This window comes from Bufo bufo, chromosome 1, assembly GCF_905171765.1.
Source record: "Bufo bufo chromosome 1, aBufBuf1.1, whole genome shotgun sequence".
NCBI classification, from domain to species: Eukaryota; Metazoa; Chordata; class Amphibia; order Anura; family Bufonidae; genus Bufo; species Bufo bufo.
This window is the reverse complement of record NC_053389.1, coordinates 507,314,019-507,338,650: the sequence shown is the minus strand read 5'-3', so window position 1 is coordinate 507,338,650 and position 24,632 is coordinate 507,314,019. Positions and strand designations below refer to the sequence as shown.

The window sequence follows — 24,632 nt, the reverse complement described above, 5'->3', positions numbered from 1 at the left end:
TTTTTTGCGGACCCATTGACTTTCAATCGGTCCGTGGAAAAATCGGAAAATGCACTGTTTGGCAGCCGCATCCGTGATCCGTGTTTCCTGGCCGTGCAAAAAAATTTTTTTTTTCATTTTTCATGTCCGTGGATCCTCCAAAAATTAAGGAAGACCCACGGACGAAAAAACGGTCACGGATCACGAACCAACGGAACCCCGTTTTGCGGACCGTGAAAAAATACTGTCGTGTGCAGGAGGCCTTACAAAAATGCATTCATGTTCTGTATCTTTAATACCTTTAATTCAGTGGTGAAAAACAACATTTCTGAAATATCTGCCCTTTTTAAGGAAAGAACTGTTATAATAGCCATCTCCTAATACCGTATGCATGCTTTGCAAGCATTCTGATAAATGCAGAACATTAGCATGTGTATATCTCTGCCGATCACAGCTTATTATTGCTAATAAATTTAATCTGTTTTATAATGGAATTGTCTCCTTTTTCTCCAATGAAGCAGAAATTCACCTGACATGTTGTGTAGTGCAGCTATTAAAAAGTATATAAGAAACTGCCTGCCTGGATAAATCACTGTGAAACTTAAATGGAAACATGACAGATGTTTATTATTAAAGGCCGGAGGTGCCAGTGTGGGTACAAATTACAATTAGAGTTTCAAGTCTTGATTAATCAAACAAATGGTTACAATGTCAGCAGGGCTTACTAAAGCTATAATGATAGCTCTTATACTAGACTACAATATACTAGAAGAATATGCAGTATGCACTCATTAACAAAAAAATAATTCACCCACATAGAAATGTTGGATTGCTGAGAAAATCAGCATCCAGGTATGTCTAATGATTATAGGTGTGGTCTGATTAGACACTTGGGTCTTGCCACAATAAAGCATAAAAGTGCTTTCCATACTGTCATATAAAAAGGCTTTCAGAGTCTACTTTTTGGTAGTGTACCTCTTAGTGAGAGATCGTTGATTGCTAAACATGCCTCTATCATGCACTTGAAGACATTTTGTCTAGTTGACACACTTTGAGAGGGGTCACATGATTGGACTAAGAGAAATATGATGGTTTGTTTGCAGTAGTGTCATGAATTAAAAACCTGGACTGCTATGGACTGGGACCATATCGTCTAGCATCAAGTTCAGGTTCTGTTTGGTGAACCCTTCAATCCTGCCTCTTCTGAGAAGTGACACACTGACCCAACTGCCAATATAATGACCTGGGGAGCTATTGCATATGACTGTTGGTCACCCCTTGTATTGATAGAAGGGACACTAACAGCTCAGCAATATGTGCAAGACATCCTGGCACCACATTTGCTGCCTCTCATGGTAGGGCTTCCAAATGGCATTTTCAGAAGGAGAAGGCTCGCCCATGTACAGCAAGTTTCCCAGGAATGTAACATAGTATATAAGGCTGAAAAAAGACATTTGTCCCTCCAGTTCGGCCTGTTATCCTGCAAGTTGATCCAGAGGAAGGCAAAAAAAAAAAACCCTGTGAGGTTGAAGCCAATTTTCCACACTTAAGGGGAAAAAAATTCCTTCCCGACTCCAATCAGGCAATTAGAATCACTCACTGGATCAATGACCCATCTCTAGTAGCTATAGCCCGTAATATTATTATACTCCAGAAATACATCCAGGTCCCTCTTGAACTCTTTTAGTGAACTCACCATCACCGGCAGAGAGTTCCATAGTCTTAATGCTCTTACTGTAAAGAATTCTCTTCTATGTTTGTGTACAGCCCTTCTTTCCTCCAGACACAGAGCATTTCCCCTAGTCATAGTCCTGGGAATAAATAGATGATGGGAGAGATCTCTGTACTAACCCCTGATATATTTATACATAGTAATTAGATCTCCCCTCAGTTGTCTTTTTTCTAAAGTGAATAACCCTAATTTTGATAATCTTTCAGGGTACTGTAGTTGCCCCATTCCAGTTATTACTTTAGTTGCCCTCCTTTATTTATTTATTTTATGCACTTATATAATGCTACTATATTCCACAGTGCTTTACAGACATTATCATCACAATCTAAGGTCCCTATCAGTATGTCTTTGGAGTGTGGGAGGAAACTGGAGTACCCGGAGGAAACCCACGCAAACACAGGGAAAACATACAAACTCCATGCAGATGTTATCCTTGGTTGGATTTGAACCTAGGGACCCCAGCGCTGCAAGGCACCAGTGCTAACCATTGAGCCACTGTGCTGCTCCTTTGTACCCTCTCCTGCTCTGCTATGTCTGCCTTGTTAACAGGAGCCCAGAACTCTACACAGTACTCAATGTGTGGTCTGACTAGTGATTTGTAAAGTGGTTGGACTATGTTCTTATCACGGGCATCTATGCCACTTTTGATGCAACCCATTATCTTATTGGCCTTGGCAGCAGCTGCCTGACACTGGTTTTTACACTTTAGTTTGCTAAAATTCCTAGGTCCTTTTTCATGTCAGTGTTACCCAGTGTTTTACCATTTAGTATGTACGGGTGACTTGCATTATTCCTTCTCATTTGCATAACCTTACATGTGTCACTGTTAAACCTCATCTGCTACTTCTCTGCCCAAGCCTCTAATCTATCCAGATCTCTCTGTAGTAGTATACTGTCCTCTTCCGTGTCAATTACTTTACACAGTTTAGTGTCATCTGCAAAATTTGATATTTTACTGTGCAAGCCTTCTACAATATCATTAATAAATATATTGAAGAGAATAGGGCCCAATACTGACCCCTAAGGTACTCCACTAGTTACAGGGACCCAATCTGAGTGTGTACCATTAATAACCACCCTCTGTTTTCTATCATTGAGCCAGTTACTTACCCACATACAGATGTTTTTCTCCCAGTCCGAGCATTCTACTTCTCTGCCCAAGCCTCTAATCTATCCAGATCTCTCTGTAGTAGTATACTGTCCTCTTCCGTGTCAATTACTTTACACAGTTTAGTGTCATCTGCAAAATTTGATATTTTACTGTGCAAGCCTTCTACAATATCATTAATAAATATATTGAAGAGAATAGGGCCCAATACTGACCCCTAAGGTACTCCACTAGTTACAGGGACCCAATCTGAGTGTGTACCATTAATAACCACCCTCTGTTTTCTATCATTGAGCCAGTTACTTACCCACATACAGATGTTTTTCTCCCAGTCCGAGCATTCTCATTTTATATATTAACCTTTTATGTGGTACAGTGTCAAATGCTTTGGAGAAGTCCAGATATACGACATCCATTGATTCGCCGCTGTCAAGTCTAGAACTTACCTCCTCATAGAAACTGATTAAATTAGTTTGACATGACCGATCCCTCAAGCCACGCGGATATGGTGCTATTTGCTTATTTTCACTGAGGTACTCCAAGATAGCATCTCTTAGAAAACCTTCAAACAGTTTACCCACGATGTTAAACTTACCGGCCTATAGTTTCCGGGCTCTGTTTTTGGACCCTTTAGAATATTGGCACCACATTTGCTATGTGCCAATCCTGTGGAACATTTCCTGTTAGTATAGAGTCCTTAAATATCAGAAATAAGGGTCTGGCTATGACATTACTTAATTCCCTTAGGATACGGGGGTGTATGCCATCCGGTCCTGGCGATTTGTCTATTTTAATCTTTTTAAGTCGCTGTTGTACTTCTTCCTGGGTCAGACAGGACACTTTCAATGTGGAATTTACTTTTACATTCTGCATTTCATCTGACAGTTTATTTTCTTCAGTGAATACAGTGAAGAAAAAAATATTTAACAGCTTTGCTTTCTTCTCATCGCTCTCTGCAACTCCCCCCTCATTGCTCTGTATAGGGCTGACACCTTCAGATTTATACTTTTTACCATTTATATTATTGAAGAACATTTTAGGGTTAGTTTTGCTCTCTTGGCAATTAATCTCTCGGTCTCTAGTTTGGCTGCTTTTATTTGTTTTTTACATATTCAATTTTTTTCCTTATAGTTTTTCAGTGCTTCCTCGCTACCTTCCTGTTTTAGTGATTTAAATGCTTTCTTTTTGTCATTTATTGCTTTCTTTACAATTCTATTTATCCACATTGTTGTTTTCTTGTTTCTTAAGGGGGAACCTGTCATTAATTTTATGCTGCCCATACTAACAGCAGCATAAAGTAGAGACAGGTGAGTTGATTTTAGCGGTCTGTCATTTAAAAGTTAAAAGTAAGTGGTTGCCGAAAACCAGCATCACAATCACGGCAGACTGGGCCTGGAAAAGAGTCCCGGCCACCTGAGACGAGTCCTGGTTTTTCATAAGTTTCTGCTCTCCCTGCCCACCTGCTGATGACTGACAGTCTCCTACCGAGTTTTCTCCCTTTCTCTCTAGAAGAGAACTACCAATCACCAGCAGATGGTCGGGGGGAGCAGGAGATTATGAATAACCAGGACTCTTCTCAATTAGATTTGACTATTCTCAAGGCTTGTGCTGCAATGATTTTGATGCTTGTTCTCAGCAACCACTTACTTTTAACTCATGAGTGACACACCGCTGAAATCAGAGCATCTGTCACTATTTTATGCTGCCTTCAGTGAGATCAGCATAAAGTTGATGACAGGTTCCCTTTAGTTACCACCCATAGGCCTTTTTACAGTGGTCACTAAGGGACCTTAGACAAGACTGCCACCTTTTATCACATGATGCTCATTCTCTAGTGGCCCAGACCAGCAGAAGCACTGATCTAGGCCACTTAACCCCTTAGATGCCATTACCAATAGCAACCACAACATCTAAACAGCTCATAATGAGGGAACTCTCTCATTCAGGCATTAGTACCCCCACGAATTTGATCAAAATCTAAAAATCTTTGTACGCCAAAATGGTACCAATGAAATTCATCCTGCAAAAAGTGAGTCCTCATACATCTCTGTAGAAAGAAAAATAAAAAAAGTTGTGGGTCTTGCGATGTAGCAAGGCAAACATATTTTCTGTTTTCTGTCTATTTTTTCTTTCTAGAAAAAGGTTTTTATTGTGCAAAAGTAGTAAAGTGAAAAAAAAAACTAAACTATATGTATTTGGTATTACTGTAATTGTACTGACCCAGACAATTAAGTTATAGTGTTATTTATGCTTAAAAATGAACATCTCAAAGTGTAAAAACTCAATGGCAGTATTGTTTTTTTCCCTTCCACCCTCTAGAAAGAGTTAATAAACCAGTAAGTTATGTGTACCCCAAAATTGTGCCATTAAAAACTACAACTTGTCCTGCAAAAAACAAGCCCTCATAAGGCTACATCAACGGAAAAATAATAAATTTACAAAAACATTTTAAAAATTGCTTGGTCACTAAGGACCACAACTGGTTTACACCTGATAATGTTTACTTTTATAGCAATAATGAAGCCTGACAAAGGTTTCATAATAATAAAAAATAAGTGGCAGTCTGAGTTTTATGCATAGTTTGTTTTACCTCTTTAGCTGCATATTACGAAATGGCTTTATTTACAATGTATATAATGGACATGACATGCAGATAATTACAGAATAAAAAAGACATTTGATCTTTTACCATTATATTTTTGTATGTTATGCTGCCATTACGTGTTTGCAAGGCATTACTTCCAAAGTACACCAATGTTATTACTTTAATTTGCTTCTTCTGCGATGCTACCTTCTGTTAGCCTGTGTCCTGTGAGGCCTCTACAACGGCAATCATGATATAGCACACATATCATCAAGAGAGCTCATTTAAATTTTAATGAGCACATGCTGTGTCAGGTTGTGTGCCCAATTAAAGCTTTTGCCATTGGGAGAGCAAGGCATTTTTCCAGATATTACATTTCTCCACAGTGCTCTGCACTTTACATTGCTTACTGCCGGTCTCCATCCCGTGACTGTTACCTACAAACCAGCAGCATGAAAACTTTCATTTAGCATATTCATTCAAGCCGCTACCTAATTTGCCACTGTGAAAACTAATATTAAATTTGCTTCCTACATTTCTAAAAAAAAAAACACACTTAAACTATTGTCTTCTCTGCAACTTTTGTTTTTTATTTTCAACATTTAAAGTGACATTTTAAATGACAGGAAGCTACGGTTTCTGTTCATGCCCTATGTCAAGGAATATTTCTACTTATACTTTCAGCATGGGTGTATTCTAATCATACCATCGTTGTATCTGTGTGCGTTGCCATCTGGGGAAGTCTACATTCCTTTTAAGTATGTATTTTTGGAATGTGGGAGGAAACCGGAGTACCTGGACAAAACCTATGCAAACACAGGGAGAACATACAAAGTCCATGCTGACGTTGTCCTTGGTTCGATTTGAATCTAGTGCTGTAATGCATCACTGCTAACCACTGAGACACGGGATATTGCTGATAGTGTGAATGGCTGGTTTCACACGGGCGTTGCGAGAAAAGATGCTGGTGCGTTGCGGAAACATGCATGATTTTTCCCCGTGAGTGCAAAGTGTTTTAATGCGTTTTGCACGCGCGTGAGAAAAATCGGTATCTTTGGTACCCAGACCCGAACCCGGACTTCTTCACAGAAGTTTGGGTTTGGGTTCAGTATTCTGTAAATTTTATTATTTTCCCTTATAACATGGTTATAAGGGAAAATAATAGCATTCTTAATACAGAATGCTTAGTAGAAGGTCAAATGAGAGTTAAAAAATAAAATAAAAATTAACTCACCTCCTCCAATTGATCGCGTAGCTGCCGGTCTCCTGTTCTTTCTTCAGGACCTGTCAAAGGACCTGTGGTGACATCACTGTGCTCATCATATGATCCATCACATGATCCATTACCAGATCCATCACCATGGTGATGGATCATGTGATGGTCCATATGATGAGCGCATTTACGTCACCACAGATCCTTTTCGTCAAAGAAGAAGACAGAAGAGAAGCCAGGCTGCGCGAACAAGTTGATTAAGGTGAGTTAAATTTTTTTATTTTTTTTTAACCCCTCCATCACTATTTTACTAAGCATTCTGTATTAAGAATGCTATTATTTTCCCTTATAACTATGTTATAAGGGAAAATAATAAAGATTGGGTCCCCATCCCAATCATCTACTAGTAGCCGTGCGTGAAAATTGCACCGCATCCGCACTTGCTTGCGGATGCTTGCAATTTTCACGCAGCCCCATTCACTTCTATGGGGCCTGCGTTGCGTGAAAAACGCACAAAATAGAGCATGCTGTCATTTTCACGCAACGCACAATTGATGTGTGAAAATCATCGCTCATGTGCACAGCCCCATAGAAATGAATGTGTCCAGATTCAGTGCGGGTGCAATGCTTTCACCTCACGCATTGCACCCGCGCAGAAATCTCGCCCGTGTGAAAGAGGCCTATGTATTGCCTCGAACATATGGTAGAGAAATAAATGGTCGTTCATATTGAGATATCATTTTAGACTGACCCAATGCACTATTTCTTTTTTCCTATGAATGACCACTTTAGTATTTTATTGTATTCTTATCTACTAATTTAATTTCCAGTGGAACCTGAAGGTGTGTAGGATGGTTGGAGCAAAGAAAAAAATGAGACACCAAGTTATATTCATTTACTGTAGCTCTCTGCCTTTTTATTCTATCTGGCATATGAACAAACACAAAAGATTTTGTGCATAGTGAAGATAAAACTAGGCATATAAATGTTGAAGAATAAACCGTATTCTGTTTGAGGGTTCAGAACCAATGATTATGCCTAATAATACTCAGTCCTATCAAAGTTTCATAAGTAATCTCAGAAACATATATGGCTTAAAAAAGTATTTAATCTACAGTATGTTTCTTTCTTTTTTTGTCAAACAGGACAAGGGGACACAAAAATAAATATGTAATGATTCCCAATGGACACATGTGGGTAGAAGGAGACCACCATGGACACAGCTTTGACAGTAATGCCTTTGGTCCTGTAAGTGTTGCATTATTTTGCTCTTTTTCATAATTCATTGTTGAGTTTATGTCAGCTGTATTTATTGTTATTTTATTGAAAATTGAAAATGTGATCTGCTTTTTCTGTGCGCTTTTTGTAAAATTAGATGTGCCAGTTAAATATAAAGATAACTAAGGATAGTTTAAAGTGAGTCTGTCATCTTGGTATGCTGTTTGTGTAGGAACAACATATTCCAGCTTCAGTTCGGAATCACTAGTGACCAAAAATGTGTTATCTGGCTACCAGAAGTACTGAATTGGATATGTAGGAGGCAATTCACCATGAGGGTAATATTTGAAGTCAGCTTTGCTTGAGTCTGCATTAGGGTACTTTGTACCAAATTTATCAAATGTTGCATGTAGTTTCCAGTTTTTTTAAACCCACCCCACACTGAAGTGGGTCAGTAACTTTTTCTGAGACTTTAAAAAAAAGTTGTAATGACATATCTGACATATCTGAAACTAAAACAACTAACCAATACACCTTTCCAAAACTGGAGTGAGTGGCGTATAATGCGAAAGTTTGCCACATTTTTGTGCCCGTAAGCTCAAAAAGTCTTTATGAATCCAGAATTCAGGAGTGTAGGGTATGATAAATTCTCACTGTAGACCCTTGTGTATTTATGAAGAGAGCTCTTCTCATCTGTCACAACATCCTGTCAGTTGCTGCAGAAAGGCTTGGAGGAATGTGGGAAGAGGCAGATGGAGCACCACATCCATAAACTATTTGGTGCATTCATTCTGGCCAGCTGGGTCTACACGCTAATGCATGAGGATATCAAACTAGAAGAAATGTATTAACTAAGCCCCCAAATGAAGCATTTCTGTTCACCAACAACAAAATAATAAAGATTGTTTATTTCCCTATGTGGATTCAAAGACAGTGAGAGATTGGTATTACAAAAAGACTTTTCATGTTTTTGCTATCAGCCTCCATGTCTTAAGCTGGCACTAAGTTAACCTGATCCTCCTAAGTAGTGTTGAGGGCGAATATTCAAATAGCAAATTTTTATCTTGAATATCGCAACTTTGAGAATTCGCAAATATTTTGAATATAGTGCTATACATTTGTTATAGAGAATATTCGTTGTTTTTTCCCATCTGAACACATGATTCCTCCCTGCTTCTTGCTTGTGGGCCAATGAGTAATTGGCCTACAAGCAACTTAAGCAGGGAGGAATCATGAATTCAGATGGAAAAAATGACAAATATTCTAAAAAACTAATATATTGCACTATATCGAATATATTAGTTTTTTAGAATATTCGTCTTTTTTTTCCCCAATCTGTACAGTTGTTCCACTTCGGCATACTCCTCCCCGACAAGCGTTCCCGTCACCATGGGAACGCCTGTGGGTTAGAATATGCCATCGGATCTGAGTTTTCACGACTGAGATCGTGAAAACTCAGATCCGATGGTATATTCTAACCCGCAGGTGTTCCCATGGTGACGGGGACGCTTGTCGGGGAGGAGTATGCTGAAGTGGCACAACTGTACAGATTGAAAAAAAAATATATATTCGTTTTTGACCCATGCCTGTATTGATCGCGTAATATTTGCATATTATGCGATCATTACCTTGCCGATTTTTCGAGCAAAAAACAATGTAGAATATAACGAATATTCGACGAATATTCTAAAATATATTTGCTAAATATTGCAAAATCGAATATGACCTCTGCCGCTCATCACTATTCCTAAGTAGATTTGATTAGGAAGTATTAAAGTTCTCACTAAACAGGGATGGATGCATTGGAAGTCAGTTAATGTCTTTTTTTCCCCAGAATATTTTTAAAGTAAAATCATTTGTTTTTCTCTGTTTTTTCAGCATTTATGTACATTCATGTGCTGTTTATAAGTGAAGCTCTTTACATGTGTGGTGTGACATGGCATCTGTTTATCTACAGTGAGGAACAGAAGTATTTGAACACCCTGCGATTTTGCAAGTTCTCCCACTTAGAAATCATGGAGGGGTCTGAAATTCACATTGTAGATGCATTCCCACTCTGAGAGACAGAATAAAATAAAATAAATCAGGAAATCACATTGTATGATTTTTAAAGAATTTATTTGTCTTGCACTGCTGAACATAAGTTTTTGAACACCTGATAAAATCAGTGTTAATATTTGGTACAGAAGCCTTTGTTGGCAATTACATAGGTCAAACGTTTCCTGTAGTTCTTGACAAGGTTTGCACACACTGCAACAGGGATTTTGACAGACTCCTCCACACAGATCTCCTCTAGTTCTGTCAGGTTTCTGAGCAACACGGAGTTTCAGCTCCCTCCAAATATGTTCTATTGGATTAAGATCTGGAGACTGACTAGGCCACTCCAGAACCTTAATATGCTTCTTACGGAACCACTCCTTGGTTACCCTGGCTGTGGGCTTCGGGTCGTCATCATGTTGGAAGACCAAGCCACGATCCATCTTCAATGCTCTGATTGAGGGAAGGAGGCTGTTGCTCAAAATCTCACAACAAATGGCCCCATTCATCCCCTTGCAGTGCAGTCGCCTTATCCCCTTTTCAGAAAAGCATCCCCCAAAGCATGAAGTTACAACCCCCTTGCTTCACAGTAGGGATAGAGTTCTTGGGATGCAGCTCATCCTTCTATTTCCTCCAAACACGGTGAGTGAAGTTTAGACCAAAATGTTCTATTTTGGTCTCATCTGACCACATGACTTTCTCGCATGCCTCCTCTGGATCATCCAGATGGTCATTGGCAAACTTCAGACGGGCCTGGACATGTGATGACTTGAGCAGGGGAACCTTCCGTGCAATGCATGATTTGAAACCATGACGGCGTAGTGTTCTACCGACAGTGACCTTTGAAAATGGGGTCCCAGCTCTCTTCATGTCATTTACCAGCTCCTCCCTTGTAGTTCTGGGCTGATTCCTCACCTCTCTTATCATCAGTGATACCCCACGAAGTGAGATCTTGCATGGAGCCCCAGTCCGAGGAAGCCTGATAGTCGTCTTTAGCCTCATCCATTTTCTAACAATTGCTCCAACAGTTGATCAATTTTCACAAAGCTGCTTGGCAATTGCCACATAGCCCTTTCCAGCCTTGTGGAGGTCCACAATTTTGTCTCTGGTGTCTTTTGACAGCTCTTCGGTCTTGCCCATGCTAGTAGTTGGCGTCTGACTGACTGTGGGGTGGACAGTGGTCTTTAAAGAGCTCAGACAGGTGCTACTAAGTTAGATTAATGAGTGGAGTAGAGGTGGACTTTTTAAAGGCACAGTAACAGGTCTATGAGAGCCAGAATTCTTGCTGTTTCTCAGGTGTTCAAATACTTATGTTCAGCAGTGCAAGACAAATAAATCATAAAAAAAATCATACAATGTGATTTCCTGATTTATCTGTTTTTTTAGAGTGGGAATTCACCCACAATGTGAATTTCAGACCCCTTCATGATTTTTAAGTAGGAGAACTTGCAAAACCGCAGGGTGTTCAAATACTTCTGTTCCTCACTGTATCTACACTATGCATCTATACTGCCTATATCTCAAACAGATAAGAAAATATAAATTTCAGCTTTCATCTCTTCAGAGGCTAAGCTATCATTGTGCTATTTCTAGGGGCGATGTTCCAATTTTAAATGCACTGTTTTGTTGATGCTTTATATGGTTAAGGTTTCTCTCTTCATAGCGGCTCGTTTTAATTTCTTTGAAATATCATAATGTGTGTTTTCTTGCTTGCAAGCTAGACCTCCAGGTGTATATTGCTTGGTTTATTTTTATTCGTGAAGTTTTATTCTTCAGCTGTTAAGGGTGATTACTTAGTCATATTGTAGACCTATGCGTGCTCATTCTAAACCGGCAGCCAGTGGATGAGATTTATTGCCCTAAAATGGGAAATTGCTGAAAGTATAGAGTGTTTTCATGTTGGCATATGATTTCTTCTATTTGTGACATTGTAATAGCTTTTGATATGTTACACTTCTCAATGTATAGCTGCATCAAATCATTCTAGAGCTCTTAATACATTGTAAAAGAAACCCTTTAGTTTGTTTGAGTATAAGGATTTTGAACATTGTATTAAAAATGATTCTGGGCTGACATGTCACACTATCAGGTCTACAGATATAGAATACTTTAGGAAACAATTTTATGTCCGTGTCGATAAAGTGTGAACCTTTTGTTGTGTGTAGAGAAGAGCAAAAGTTGCTGAATGAAGGCTTATTCCACTGACTAAACAATTCTAGAAAGTACAGTTTAGCTATGATATTATAGGTCTACGCAGTATAAAGGATTGGGTGAATCAATATGTACCTTGCTACATATGTAACCAGTTGGATAAAACATTTTCTCTTACTTTCCTTTTGCAACATTAATGATTAACTCATTGTACTGCAGTTCTACAAAATAAGACCAAAGATGGCAATTTATTTGCAGAGTGTTTAATCATATAAAACCCTTTTCTTCAGAGCCTAAGACATAAAAAAAAATCTGGGCTGTTATATTAACACGAATAAGAGCATACTGTTCAGTTTTGGATTGGAATGCCTAGGGCCCACCATAATAATTGACTCTGAGGGCCCACTCTTAAGTTATATGGCAATATTACTTGTTCATTTTTGAAAAATTTTCATTTCAACATTCAAAAAAACATAACTTTTTTATTATTCCGTTTACGTAGCCATATAAGGGATTTATTCTAATGGCACTCTTTGTTAATGAACAGCAGACATCCCAACCTGCAAAAACTCATTTCAGGGAGATGCACGTCTCATTTCAGGGAGGTTTTCTTTTTTTTTCTTTCACAAACTTTTTATTACATTTTCCAAACATATGCAGTATCTGCACACTTTGCTCTATGGTGTGGAGGACTGGGCTCATCACCCTGCCCCAAATTATCATATTTATGTATATGATTAAAGGGATTCTGTCCCCACCTATAAGCCCTGTGAGCTAAACATATGCTCATGTCCAGGGTAGCATTCTGATTTCTAAGGTGGCCTTATAAAAGCTATTTGTGGGTTTATTCTGCGGAAAAACAGGTTTTACTAACCTGTCAATCATTGAAGTAAGGTGCCCAAGCAGGGGAGGTCTGTGGATGCATGGTGCCCGGCTGCATGCATCGCCGTTCGTGCCCAGCGCCGCCTTCTACTCCTCAGTGCCGCTTCTCCCTCTCCCTCCCTCCCCATCCTCCCGCTTTGAGATCCCGTGCGTGCGCACAGGCTCAGACTGATGCGCCGTTGCGGACTGCTGGCATCGGCTTCTTCTTGCACTGTGCGCACGCGCCGAGAAGGGCACACTGCTACAGGTTGCCGGAAAGGTTTACTGCGAGTAAACTAGAGATGGGAAGTTCGGATCTTTCACATGAATCGGTTCATTCGCTGAGCTGACAAGAAGCAAGTGAACCGAAGCTTAGGTTGCGCAATGCGCAGATGACGGAAGCTTGGATTCACTCGCTGAGTCGGCTCTTGGTCTGAGTCAGGAAGTTTATTCTTTAAAACCCTGAGTGTAATTATCTACCCCACTGTAGGAAAAAAACAAGCATCCAGGGGGGGTGAATTTAACACTGGGGTAAATAATAGAATTAAAATGGAGGGTTAAATGTGTAAATGTATTTAAAAAAAATACATCTCTCTCAATAGTTATATAGCTACTGAATGAGACAGAAGAAGGGATGTCTTTAACATATATATCTCCTTGAGAAGCCAATTTGACCCTAAAGGGTTAATTCAACCTGTAATCTAAACTCTGTGTCATCTGTCACTTCTCTTCTCTCTCTGCTCTGCTCTGCTATCAGTAAACCTTTCCGGGATATATTGTCTCACATGCGGGTGTCAGGGAGCCGCTATCTAATAGCGGGAGACTCCCTGAACGTCCGGGAGACTTGAGATCCATGGAACAGTATATATATATATATATATATATATTCATATACTGGGGGGAAAAGGGTAGTAAATCCACTATTGCTTTTTAGATTATTTTTACAGCATAATTAAATTAAAATTAGTAAAATATGAAATGAACCACACACATTTGGTATCGCTCCAAGTTATAATAACTTTTAGTGTTGATCGAATTAAAACATCTGAAGTGGAGTTCGATCCGAAGTTTACGAAAAATTTGTTTCGCAATGATTCCGAATTTCCTTCTGCTTTGTGGTAACAAATGATTTTTTTTATTTTTTTTAAATGATGGCTACACATTACAAAGTGAAATCAAGAAGCATGGGAATGTGAGATCATCCATAATGCTGTGCAGCCAGTCAATCCGCAGATAGCTATCCCCTGTGATGTCACAGCCCTATAAAAGCCTCATCACGCACGGTCTCTGCTATTTCACTGTGAGCTGAGCTTAGGGAGAAATGTGACAAGTGCTAATGCATTAGGGACACTGTTGCTTCAAACAGTTAAAAAAAAGGATATTGGAGAGGTAGACTGCAGGGACAGTGTATGCGTCCTGTGCATCTTGTTCACCTGCTGCACCATTCATACTTAATCTGTTCTGTTATGCATAGACTTACTGTGCATCAGACTTAGTCTCAACAGTCAGTCTAATATATTGCCGTGCTTATCTTGTTCACCTGCTGCAGCATTCATACTTATTATCTTATTATATATATAAATATATATATATATATATATATATATCTTTACTGTGCATCAGACTCGTGTCTTAACGGGCAGTCTTATATATCGCCGTGATTATCTTGTTCACCTATTGCGCCATTCATACTTAATCTTATAATATATATATATTTTTACTGTATGTCAAACTCTGTCTTAACAGGCGGTCTAATATATATTTGCTTTTATCTTGTTCACCTGCTGTGCCATTCATACTTAATCTGTTCTGATATACATAGACTTACTGAGCATCAGACTTAGTCTCAACAGATGTTCTTATATATCTTCGCGTTTATCTTGTTCGCCTGCTGCGCCATTCATACTTAATCTGCTACTTGACTAATTCAGTTACTGTACACTATGGCCAACAGGCAGTTGCCTTGGTTCTCTGAAGGAACGGGCAGTAGAAAAAATGTAGCTGTAGCCGGCACATGTAGCAAAAGCAGAAGGGCCAGTGGTAGCAGCAGCAACAGGCTAGACCTGTAACTGTCATCCAGCAGCCATGTTTTGACCAACAATCCAGCTGTACTGGAATGGTTGACTCATTCATCAACATCATATCAGGTGACAACAGATACACATAGCCAGGAATTGGTGGGTTCCTCTGACACCACGCTTAGTTGGCATGGCCCAGGAACTGCCTCTGTGCCCTCACCTGTCCTAAACCTGGCTCTTGCTTTTGCTGCTTCCTCTGCTAGCGAAGTAGAGCATGCCATTGGCTCTGATCCACTTTTCAGCGAGGCTGAGCTTTTTGAGGACAGTGAGCAGTTATAGTCCAGCACAGACTTGGAGGAGAGGTCCGTTGCAGACTCTTCTACGTTGCAACTAGCGGTGATGACAGTCGGGTGGGAGCACATGTTGCGAGAGGTCAGGGACGTGTGCAAGAGACAGGTCAGTCTGACATTAGTGAGGAACAAACCGATGTAGATGACAATGTAGTCGATTGCATGTTGGAGCCGAGTGAAGACAGTGCATCATCATTTTAAGGGGGCAAGGGTGGCAGCGTGCCCGTGAAACAGCAGGGTGTAAGCATGCCCATGAAACAGCAGGGTGGAAGCACTGGGAGATCTGCAGCCAAATGTTGAAGGGGAGACTACCTGTGAGGAATCCACTAGCAGTTCACAGGTTCATAAAAGCAGCAGCAGGCAGGCATTACGCAGTGGTGGAGGGAAAATACCATACACGGCAGTATGGAAATTTTTATGCTAGTCGCTGGAGGATGTTAGCCCGGCGGTATGCAGGATATGAGGGAAGGAGGTGAGGCGCGGCCAGGGTGCTAATGCTGGCAAAACAGATCTGCGTCAACACATAAAGTGGCGTGGGAAAAGCATGCCACTCGTTTAGTGTTACAGCTTGATGTAACAACCGCTGCATATCCTACCTGCCGATAAACCCTCTCCAGCATTCAGCATGAAGGTCTGACCAGGGGGACCCTCTATGCTCATGCTCCACTGCCATGACTGGTGGAGGGAAGGGGGGACAGGAGCAGCACCAGCTCCATATGCAGCAACTTCAGTCTGGAGTCTATAATGAGCAGTTTTTTCAGCCTCCTACTAAAGAAACCACCCATCAGCAGTAAGACATGCAGCAGAAGCTCAACCAGCAGGTGGTAGCATACTTGGACTGCTCCCTGTCACTCATGATTCAAGATCCTCTGGTAGACTACTGGGCATGCAAACTTGAATTGTGGCTGCAACTGGCTGAGTTTGTCATGGGCATGCTTTCCTGCTTGACCAATAGTGTGGCATCAGAGCGGGTGTTCGATATTGCATGGGCATAGTTACCCCTAAGAGGACTCGCCTTTCCTCCCAAAATGTTGAGAGACTAACCTTCATAAAGATAAAGTAGGTATGTCTCAACCAGAATTTCCAGACACCAGTGCCTGATACAACAGAATAAATCATTCTGCCACTAATGATCATACTGTACTGTGCTGCCACACCGGAATATTCTGCAAAATGGGCTGTGTACGTCTGCCCACATGCTGCTATCACCATTCTGATGCAGCCACCCATCTAATGCCATCCACCTGCTGCCTCTACTGCTTCTTGGCCTACTGATATGTGCATATTGCTGTTAGCCCCCATACCCACTCTGTTATGGGGCTACTATTGTCCCTGTTTGATCGTGTTAACATCATAGTTTAATTTTCCTGTCACAAAAACAGAAAATAAATAAATAAAAGGATCCTCTATTTTGAGCATCCATATGGCCACTTTCACATAGATCAGAATTTGTAAGCCAAAAGAAGGAGTGGGTCCAAAACACAGATGAGATACAAATAATTTGATTACATTTCATCTTTGTTTTTGACCCACTTCTGTTTTTGGCCTACAAATACTGATCATATACTGATGCAAAACACTGACCAAATAGTGAACATCTAAAGAGGCTTTATAGATTCTCAAAAAATACAGGATACATTTTTTTTTTCTTTTTAGTTTTCTACAATTCTTAGATCAGAAGAATGGAAAAGTAAACAGTGATATTAATACAACATTTCTGCCACTGCTTCTGCCACCCCTCCGTACTCTATCATGGGGTCACTACTGTCACTGCTGCCACTGTCCCCACTCTTAGATCAGAAGAATGGAAAAGTAAACAGTGATATTAATACAACATTTCTGCCACTGCTTCTGCCACCCCTCCGTACTCTATCATGGTGCCAATACTGTCACTGCCACGATCACTACTCTGTCATGGGGCCACTACTGCCGCTGCTGCCACCACCATCCCCAGTCTGTCATGGGGCTAATACTGCTGCTGCCACCATACCCACTCTTTCATGGGGCCACTACTGCCGCTGCCGCCACCACCATACCCATTCCATCATGGGGCCACTACTGCTGCTGCTGCCACTGTCGCCACTCTGTCATGGGACCACTACTGCTCCTGCTGCTCCTGCCACCGTCCCCACTCTGTCATGGGGCCACAGCTGCTGCTGCCACTGTTTTTACTCTGTCATGGGATCACTTTTGTCACTGTTACTGCCACTGCTGCCACCCTCCCCACTCTGTCATGGGGCATCTACTTGAATCTTGGGGCACTGCACTGTTAAGTCCACAGCGATAAATTAGACCTGACGCTAACATTGACCTGTAATACTGACGCACATTGATTCCACAGTTAACAGAAGGTATTAAAAAGCATCTGTTTGTACTGCCACAACATGCTTAAAAGAACATTTCTTCCTCCGCTACTTTATTGGCGCTGGCTCCTTTTCTTTATTTTTTTCCACTAAGGAGACATTTGCACACAGCTCCTGCAGGGGCCTGCACTTTTTTATTTATTTACTGAAGGGTGCTCTATGCTTTTCTTTTTGTTTAACAATAGGGATTAGCTATGAATCTAGTTGCACTGCACAGTTAAGTCGATGGTGATAAATTAGACCTGACACTTTTATTGACCTGTAATACTGATGCATAGTAATTCAACAGCTTTGGAGGGGGTTAGCTATGAATCGTGGAGCCCTGCACAGTGATGTAGATGGCGATAAGTTACAACTGCCTGTAATTGTGACGGCACAGTACATACAGAATGGATTAAGTATGAATGTGAGTGCACTAGAACATAATGCACACCTGCAGTTTAAGTTCCATGCCTTCACACTGAGATTGGGCCACCAAGTGTGATGAATATGATTAGGCAGAGGGGCCTGGGTATACCAGATTTATTGCTATTCATGACAAATTAATTCAGAACAAATCAAACTTCTTAAAGTTCGGTGAATCGTCCGAATCGAATTTGTCAAGACTTTGCTCATCTCTAATAAATTTAGTTGAAGTGATAACAAATATGTGTAGTGTATTTCATATTTTACTAATTTTGCACAATAAAAGTAATACTTTTGGCACTTAAAATGGTAGTGACACAAAAATGGTTTTCAATTAAACATAATTTAATCTGTTTTGTATGACAAGTTCAATTTTTTTTATTTTTATTATTATCGTTTTGAGGAACATTACATTTCTTATGGGGGAATGGGGAAAACGTAATTTCATATAGTTTTGTTTTATGTTTTACTAAACAGTTTATAGACCTGTGGATTTCTCATTGTACCTGACAATTAGTTAATGCTGTATTCCGCATTGCTGCATTGCTCAGCCTGAGCGCTGTAAACCTTACACCAAAAATAGACATGTTCAGTTCAGTAGAATGTGTGAAGTGATATGAGCTGTTTATGGCCATTTTAGGCTGGTCTAAGTTCTGAACTGATGATAATTAGTCACAGAATGCATACCTGCGACATCCAGTTACTCACAGGTGACACTAGGCCTGTAAACTAGGGAAAGGGGAAAGGTCACGCCCAATGAATCCCTAAACTGAGCACTGACTACTATCAGCATGAACAGATCTCGATGGTAGGAATGTTCATACGCGGGAACCTAGAGCCCTATCTGACCATAAAGGGCCTTGGAGATAGTGTCAGGACAAAATGTGTCCTGTTCCTTCCCAGCTGAAGGAACAGGAGACTCCCTCAGGCCAAATACCCAAAGATAGTGGAATACACCAAACAAGAAATAAAGAAAAGACACTTAACTCCAAAGTATGCGGACGAGCAGGAACTCAGAGGAGAACCAACACCAGCACTTCCACAACCAAAAAGGAACTATCAACCGCATAACATGATGGGTGAGACCAGACTAAATAGAGGAGTTGGAATGACCACTTAAGCTACACCTGAGACAATAGGTGTGCTCATACCCAGCAACAACACAGAAAGAAGTGAAGCCAAAGAGGCTGTCAGATCACATCACGTGCAGCCATTCTCTTAGATCTTCTGACTCCTGTCACGGTAGAGACCGTGACAACATCTTCTCTGATGGTAGATGTTCCTTTCCTTTTTTTCTCCATCCGGCCCAGACATTTAAAGATGTCTTCTGACAACTGCTGCCCAGATACCTTTGGCCTATGCCTACCCTTTGCCACAACCCAAACTCCAACCCTATAAAGGGGTTCACCAAGAATAATGAGTTTTTAGCAAGTGCCCGCAGCCTGCCTCTCTAAACAGAAGATTCATACTTACATGCCTCTCCGGTCCTCCGTGCTGCCCCTGTTGTATCCGTATTCTGGTTCCTGCAGTGTTGATATCAGACACGTCACACAGCATGTACCTGTACATGGTCACATGCCTGGCTTCAGAGGTAACATGGACACAAGCAGCACATCACCATTGTTTATTGGTTTATTCTATCGCACTTTATAGATCTGGTAATTTTGGCTGCAGCAGAGCATATGACCATGCCCATGCTGTGTCGAATGTTAACACTGTGGGGACCAAAACATGAAACAACAGAGGCAGCATGAATCACTGGAGTGGTGAGGAACAGGTAAGGCTACTTTCAGACTAGCGTTTTTGCTAGATCCATCATGGATCAGCAAAAATGCTTCCATCACGATAATACAACCATCTGCATCCATTATGAATGGATCCGGTTGTATTATCTTTAAAATAGCCTTGACAGATCTGTCTCTAAAACCATTGAAAGTCAAAAGGGGACGGAAAGTCAAAAGTTCTATTGTGTCCAAGAGAACGAATCCTTCCACAATGACTTAAATTCTGAGCTATAACGGATCCGTCTCGCTCCGCACCACATATTGGACAGAAAAACGCTGCTTGCAGCATTATTTTGTCCGCAACGGAGATGCAACCAAACAGAACAGAATGCATTCTGGTGCATTCCATTTCATTCAGTTCAGTTTTGTCCCCATTGACAATGAATGGGGACCAAACAGAAGCGTTTCCCCCCGCTATTGAGATCCTATGCTGGATCTCAATAGCGGAAAGTGAAAGCACGGATGTGAAAGTAGCCTAAGTTCTGTTTAGAAAGGCAGGCTGTTAGCACTCATTATTTCCAGAAAACACCTTTAAGACATTGTGAGTACATAAATCACTGAAAAAAGGTGCACCGCATATTATTGTGGTGTACCTTTTTTCTGTGATTTATGTATTCTTATATTTTCATCCACACATTATTTTATCTTGTGTAGGATGTTTTTTGTGGTGCATGTGGTCCGCTGCCGGCATCCTCCATTGTATGCATTTTTGCTGGGGATTGCCGTTACCAACGGATCACATGCGGAGGAATTGCTCCCCCGTTTATGAACACGCCACAGTGTTTGGGGTTGAGCATTTCCTCCCATTTAGGCCACTTTACTCAGTGATTTTTCTTTAAGACATTGTGTACTAAAAAGTAGATAACAATGTATGGTTGTTATGCAGATTGTTTATGCTTTCAAGTCAAGTATTATATTAGCTTAAATTATCTGATGTGACATGGTAACTTTATTTTATGGGGAAAAAAATATATCTTTCTTTTATTAAAATAGCAACTTTATCTCTGAGACTTGGTGGTATCTCAGCAGGAGAAAAAGTGATGTCTTCAAGGTCACTATGTCCTGACAGTGTGATTCAGTGGAGGCCTGTGCAGACTTTATTTCTTTGCGACTTGTACATTTTCAGTTACTATTAATTCTCTGTCATGAATATAACTTTCCTCCTTTTACTTATGTAGAAATATCTAGTTTTACAAAACTGTCTAGAAGGCCAGTAATTTGTCTGACACTGCATATATACGTTGTACATTGGTTTATTCTATCGCACTTTATAGATCTGGTAATATTCCCATGAATGGGCAATTTGAGATCTATTCAATAAGTTTTAACAAGAGAAAATGCATCTATTATTCTCAAGTATACAACTCCTGGCTCTCTGAAATAGAATATTTCTGGTTCCCTGATTCCTGCTTCCCTTGACATTAGTGACTGAGGGACACCACTTCTATATATACTTTTCTGATAAAATTACTTTCAGCCGCTGTGAAAAATCTACTGCAGGTGAATGATAAGATATGTAATGCAAACTAACTCATACTCATTTTACTAAAATAATAAAGATTAAGATTGCTGCCAGGTCTTTGCATCTCTATTGATATTTGTGCCGTTAGATTGCACAAAATACAGCCAGGTCCATAAATATTGGGACATCTACACAATTCTAACATTTTTGGCTCTATACACCACCACAATGGATTTGAAATGAAACGAACAAGATGCGATTTAACTGCAGACTGTCAGCTTTAATTTGAGGGCATTCAAATCAGGTGAACGGTGTAGGAATTACAACAGTTTGCGTATGTGCCTCCCACTTGTTAATGAACCAAAAGTAATGGGACAATTGGCTTCTCAGCTGTTCCATGGCCAGGTGTGTGTTATTCCCTCATTATCCTAATTACAATGAGCAGATAAAAGGTCCAGAGTTCATTTCAAGTGTGCTATTTGCATTTAGAATCTGTTGCTGTCAACTATCAAGATGAGATCCAAAGAGCTGTTACTATCAGTGAAGCAAGCCGTCATTAGGCTGAAAAAACAAAACAAACCCATCAGAGAGATAGCAAAAACATTAGGCGTGGCCAAAACAACTGTTTGGAACATTCTTAAAAAGAAGGAATGCCGCGGTGAGCTCAGCAACACCAAAAGACCCAGAAGACCCTGGAAAACAACTGTGGTGGATAACCAAAGAATTCTTTCCCTGGTGAAGAAAACACCCTTCACAACAGTTGGCCAGATCAAGAACACTCTCCAGGAGGTAGGTGTATGTGTGTCAAAGTCAACAATCAAGAGAAGACTTCACCAGAGTAAATACAGAGGTGAGCCTCAAAAACAGGAAGGCCAGATTAGAGTTTGCCAAACAACATCTAAAAAGCCTTCACAGTTCTGGAACAACATCCTATGGACAGATGAGACCAAGATCAACTTGTACCAGAGTGATGGGAAGAGAAGAGTATGGAGAAGGAAAGGAACTGCTCATGATCTTAAGCATACCACCTCATCAGTGTAGCATGGTGGTGGTAGTGTCATGGCGTGGGCATGTATGGCTGCCAATGGTACTGGTTCTCTTGTATTTATTGATGATGTGACTGCTGACAAAAGCAGCAGGATGAATTCTGAAGTGTTTCAGGCAATATTATCTGCTCATATTCCGCCAAATGCTTCAGCACTCATTGGATGGCGATTCACAGTGCAGATGGACAATGACCCAAAGCATACTGCAAAAGCAACCAAAGAGTTTTTTAAGGGAAAGAAGTGGGATGTTATGCAATGGCCAAGTGAATCACCTGACCTGAATCCGATTGAGCATGCATTTCACTTGCTGAAGAGAAAACGGAAGGGAAAATGCCCCAAGAACAAGCAGGAACTGAAGACAGTTGCAGTAGAGGCCTGGCAGAGCATCACCAGGGATGAAACCCAGCATCTGGTGATGTCTATGCGTTACAGACTTCAGGCTGTAATTGACTGCAAAGGATTTGCAGCCAAGTATTAAAAAGTGAAAGTTTGATTTATGATTATTATTCTGTCCCATTACTTTTGGTTCCTCAACAAGTGGGAGGCACATATGCAAACTGGTGTAATTCCTACACCATTCACCTGATTTGAATATAAATACTCTCAAATTAAAGCTGACAGTCTGCAGTTAAAGCACATCTTGTTGGGGGCGTGGTCTGGCTGCCGAGGCGCGCGGATGTAGTGTGCTGTAGCTCCGGAGTTAGCACTACACCCAGCGACCTAAAAAAGCGACAAAACCCATGGTGAACACACCAAAACCAGTCAGACAAGGCACCGAGCATTCCCTGAGCATGACCTGGAGAAAAAGAAAGGGACAGAAACACCCGCAATTGACGAAGTTTTACTTCACCCGGGAGGCGGGAAGATCCCAAGATGGCGCCGGGGAGGAGAACGCTGCGGACAGCGACAAAGAGGAAGACGCCCAAGCAGCTAGTCATCCAAACTATGTGGAAGAACTTACCACACCGAAATCCCCAAGACCTGCACCCGGAATCAGAGATTCATATATCGGGCAAGAGGGAGCCTGCGGCACAGCAGCGGGGGGTCGGCCACATGGGAGAGAAGCGACTTCGGAAGCAGAGGAATCCCCGCACTCCACTCCTCTGAAAGGCTCTCCTGAGGAAGGGATAGCCGGCGCAGGTACTTTAAGATCTAATGGGGACTCACAGGTCATGGGGGAAGCAGAAATTTTAGCACTGCCAGTAGCTAACATAGCCCTGACAGACACCGCCATGAGAGACATGCTTGTGGTACAGAGACGCTCTCTCCTGCATGACATGCGTTTGATAGTGGCGCCCATGAGAAAAGAGGTGGAGGAGCTTGGGACCAGAACAGACCATCTGGAACGCAAATTTGGGGAGTTTGCAGGCTCTTATAACGACCTTATAGATGCTCATTATGCCCTGGAGAACGAGGTGGAGGCCTTAAAAAGCAAAATGGCGGATCTAGAGGATCGTAGCAGACGCAACAATATTAAACTGGGGGCATCCCAGAAAATGTGGGGGCCAAAGATATTCCTCTATATGTTAAAGAACTGATCAAATGCGTTCTGCCCCACTGCAAAGAAGGAGATTTAGAGATCGACAGGGCACACAGAGTCCCGCGTCCCAGACATATGGATGAATCTGTGCCAAGGGATGTTCTTGCTAGAGTTCATTTCTACACTGTAAAGGAGCAGCTGATGTCTTCCGCCAGAAAAAATGGTGGTCTACCTGCACCGTATCACAAAATATCTCTATATGCTGACCTGTCGGCTACTACGCTTAGGCAAAGAAGGGCCCTGATACCCATCACATCTGCCTTAAAAAAAGCCAAAATCCAGTATAGGTGGGGGTTCCCTGTACGCCTTCTAATTTATCACATGGGAGAACTGTCTGCTATTAAAACAGTGGAGGAAGGGAAGAAAATTCTGCAGAGCTGGGACATTCCTATCGATCCGCAGATGGAACAGCGCCGGGGTCATCCTGAAAAAATCCGGAGAGATTGGGACACTGCCAGTTCAAGAGGCTCACCAAGGGTGGTCTAATCTTTAGTGCAAATGGCCGGAGAGGTGATCCGCCGAACAGGCTATTACCGAGGCTTCAGACGGGACTTTGATACCCCAAGTTATTTAGGTTCACGTGGAGCCTGTTGGTTCTCACGAAAATACATACAGGTTATGTTTTTGGTTACATGTTATTATTATATTTTTTACCTTTTTTTAGCAATGATATGGGAAGATACGTCCATGAATGATGTTAAACTTATGCCTGTACTATGCTCCACCATCTTCGCACTATGGCTGCAGGCGCGCTGGCTGGGAGGCGTCTTGCACCTTCTTT

The 24,632-nt window shown here is 41.2% G+C and overlaps 1 protein-coding gene across 1 annotated transcript in view; it reads left to right on the top strand.

Annotated features, from left to right (window-relative positions):
- IMMP2L (inner mitochondrial membrane peptidase subunit 2) overlaps positions 1-24,632 on the top strand; it is a 1,418,140-nt gene that overhangs the window by 1,100,442 nt on the left and 293,066 nt on the right. The window contains exon 5 of the mRNA XM_040411005.1: positions 7,762-7,864. Within this exon, the coding sequence (XP_040266939.1) occupies positions 7,762-7,864 (103 nt within the window). The remainder of the gene's footprint in view (positions 1-7,761; positions 7,865-24,632) is intronic.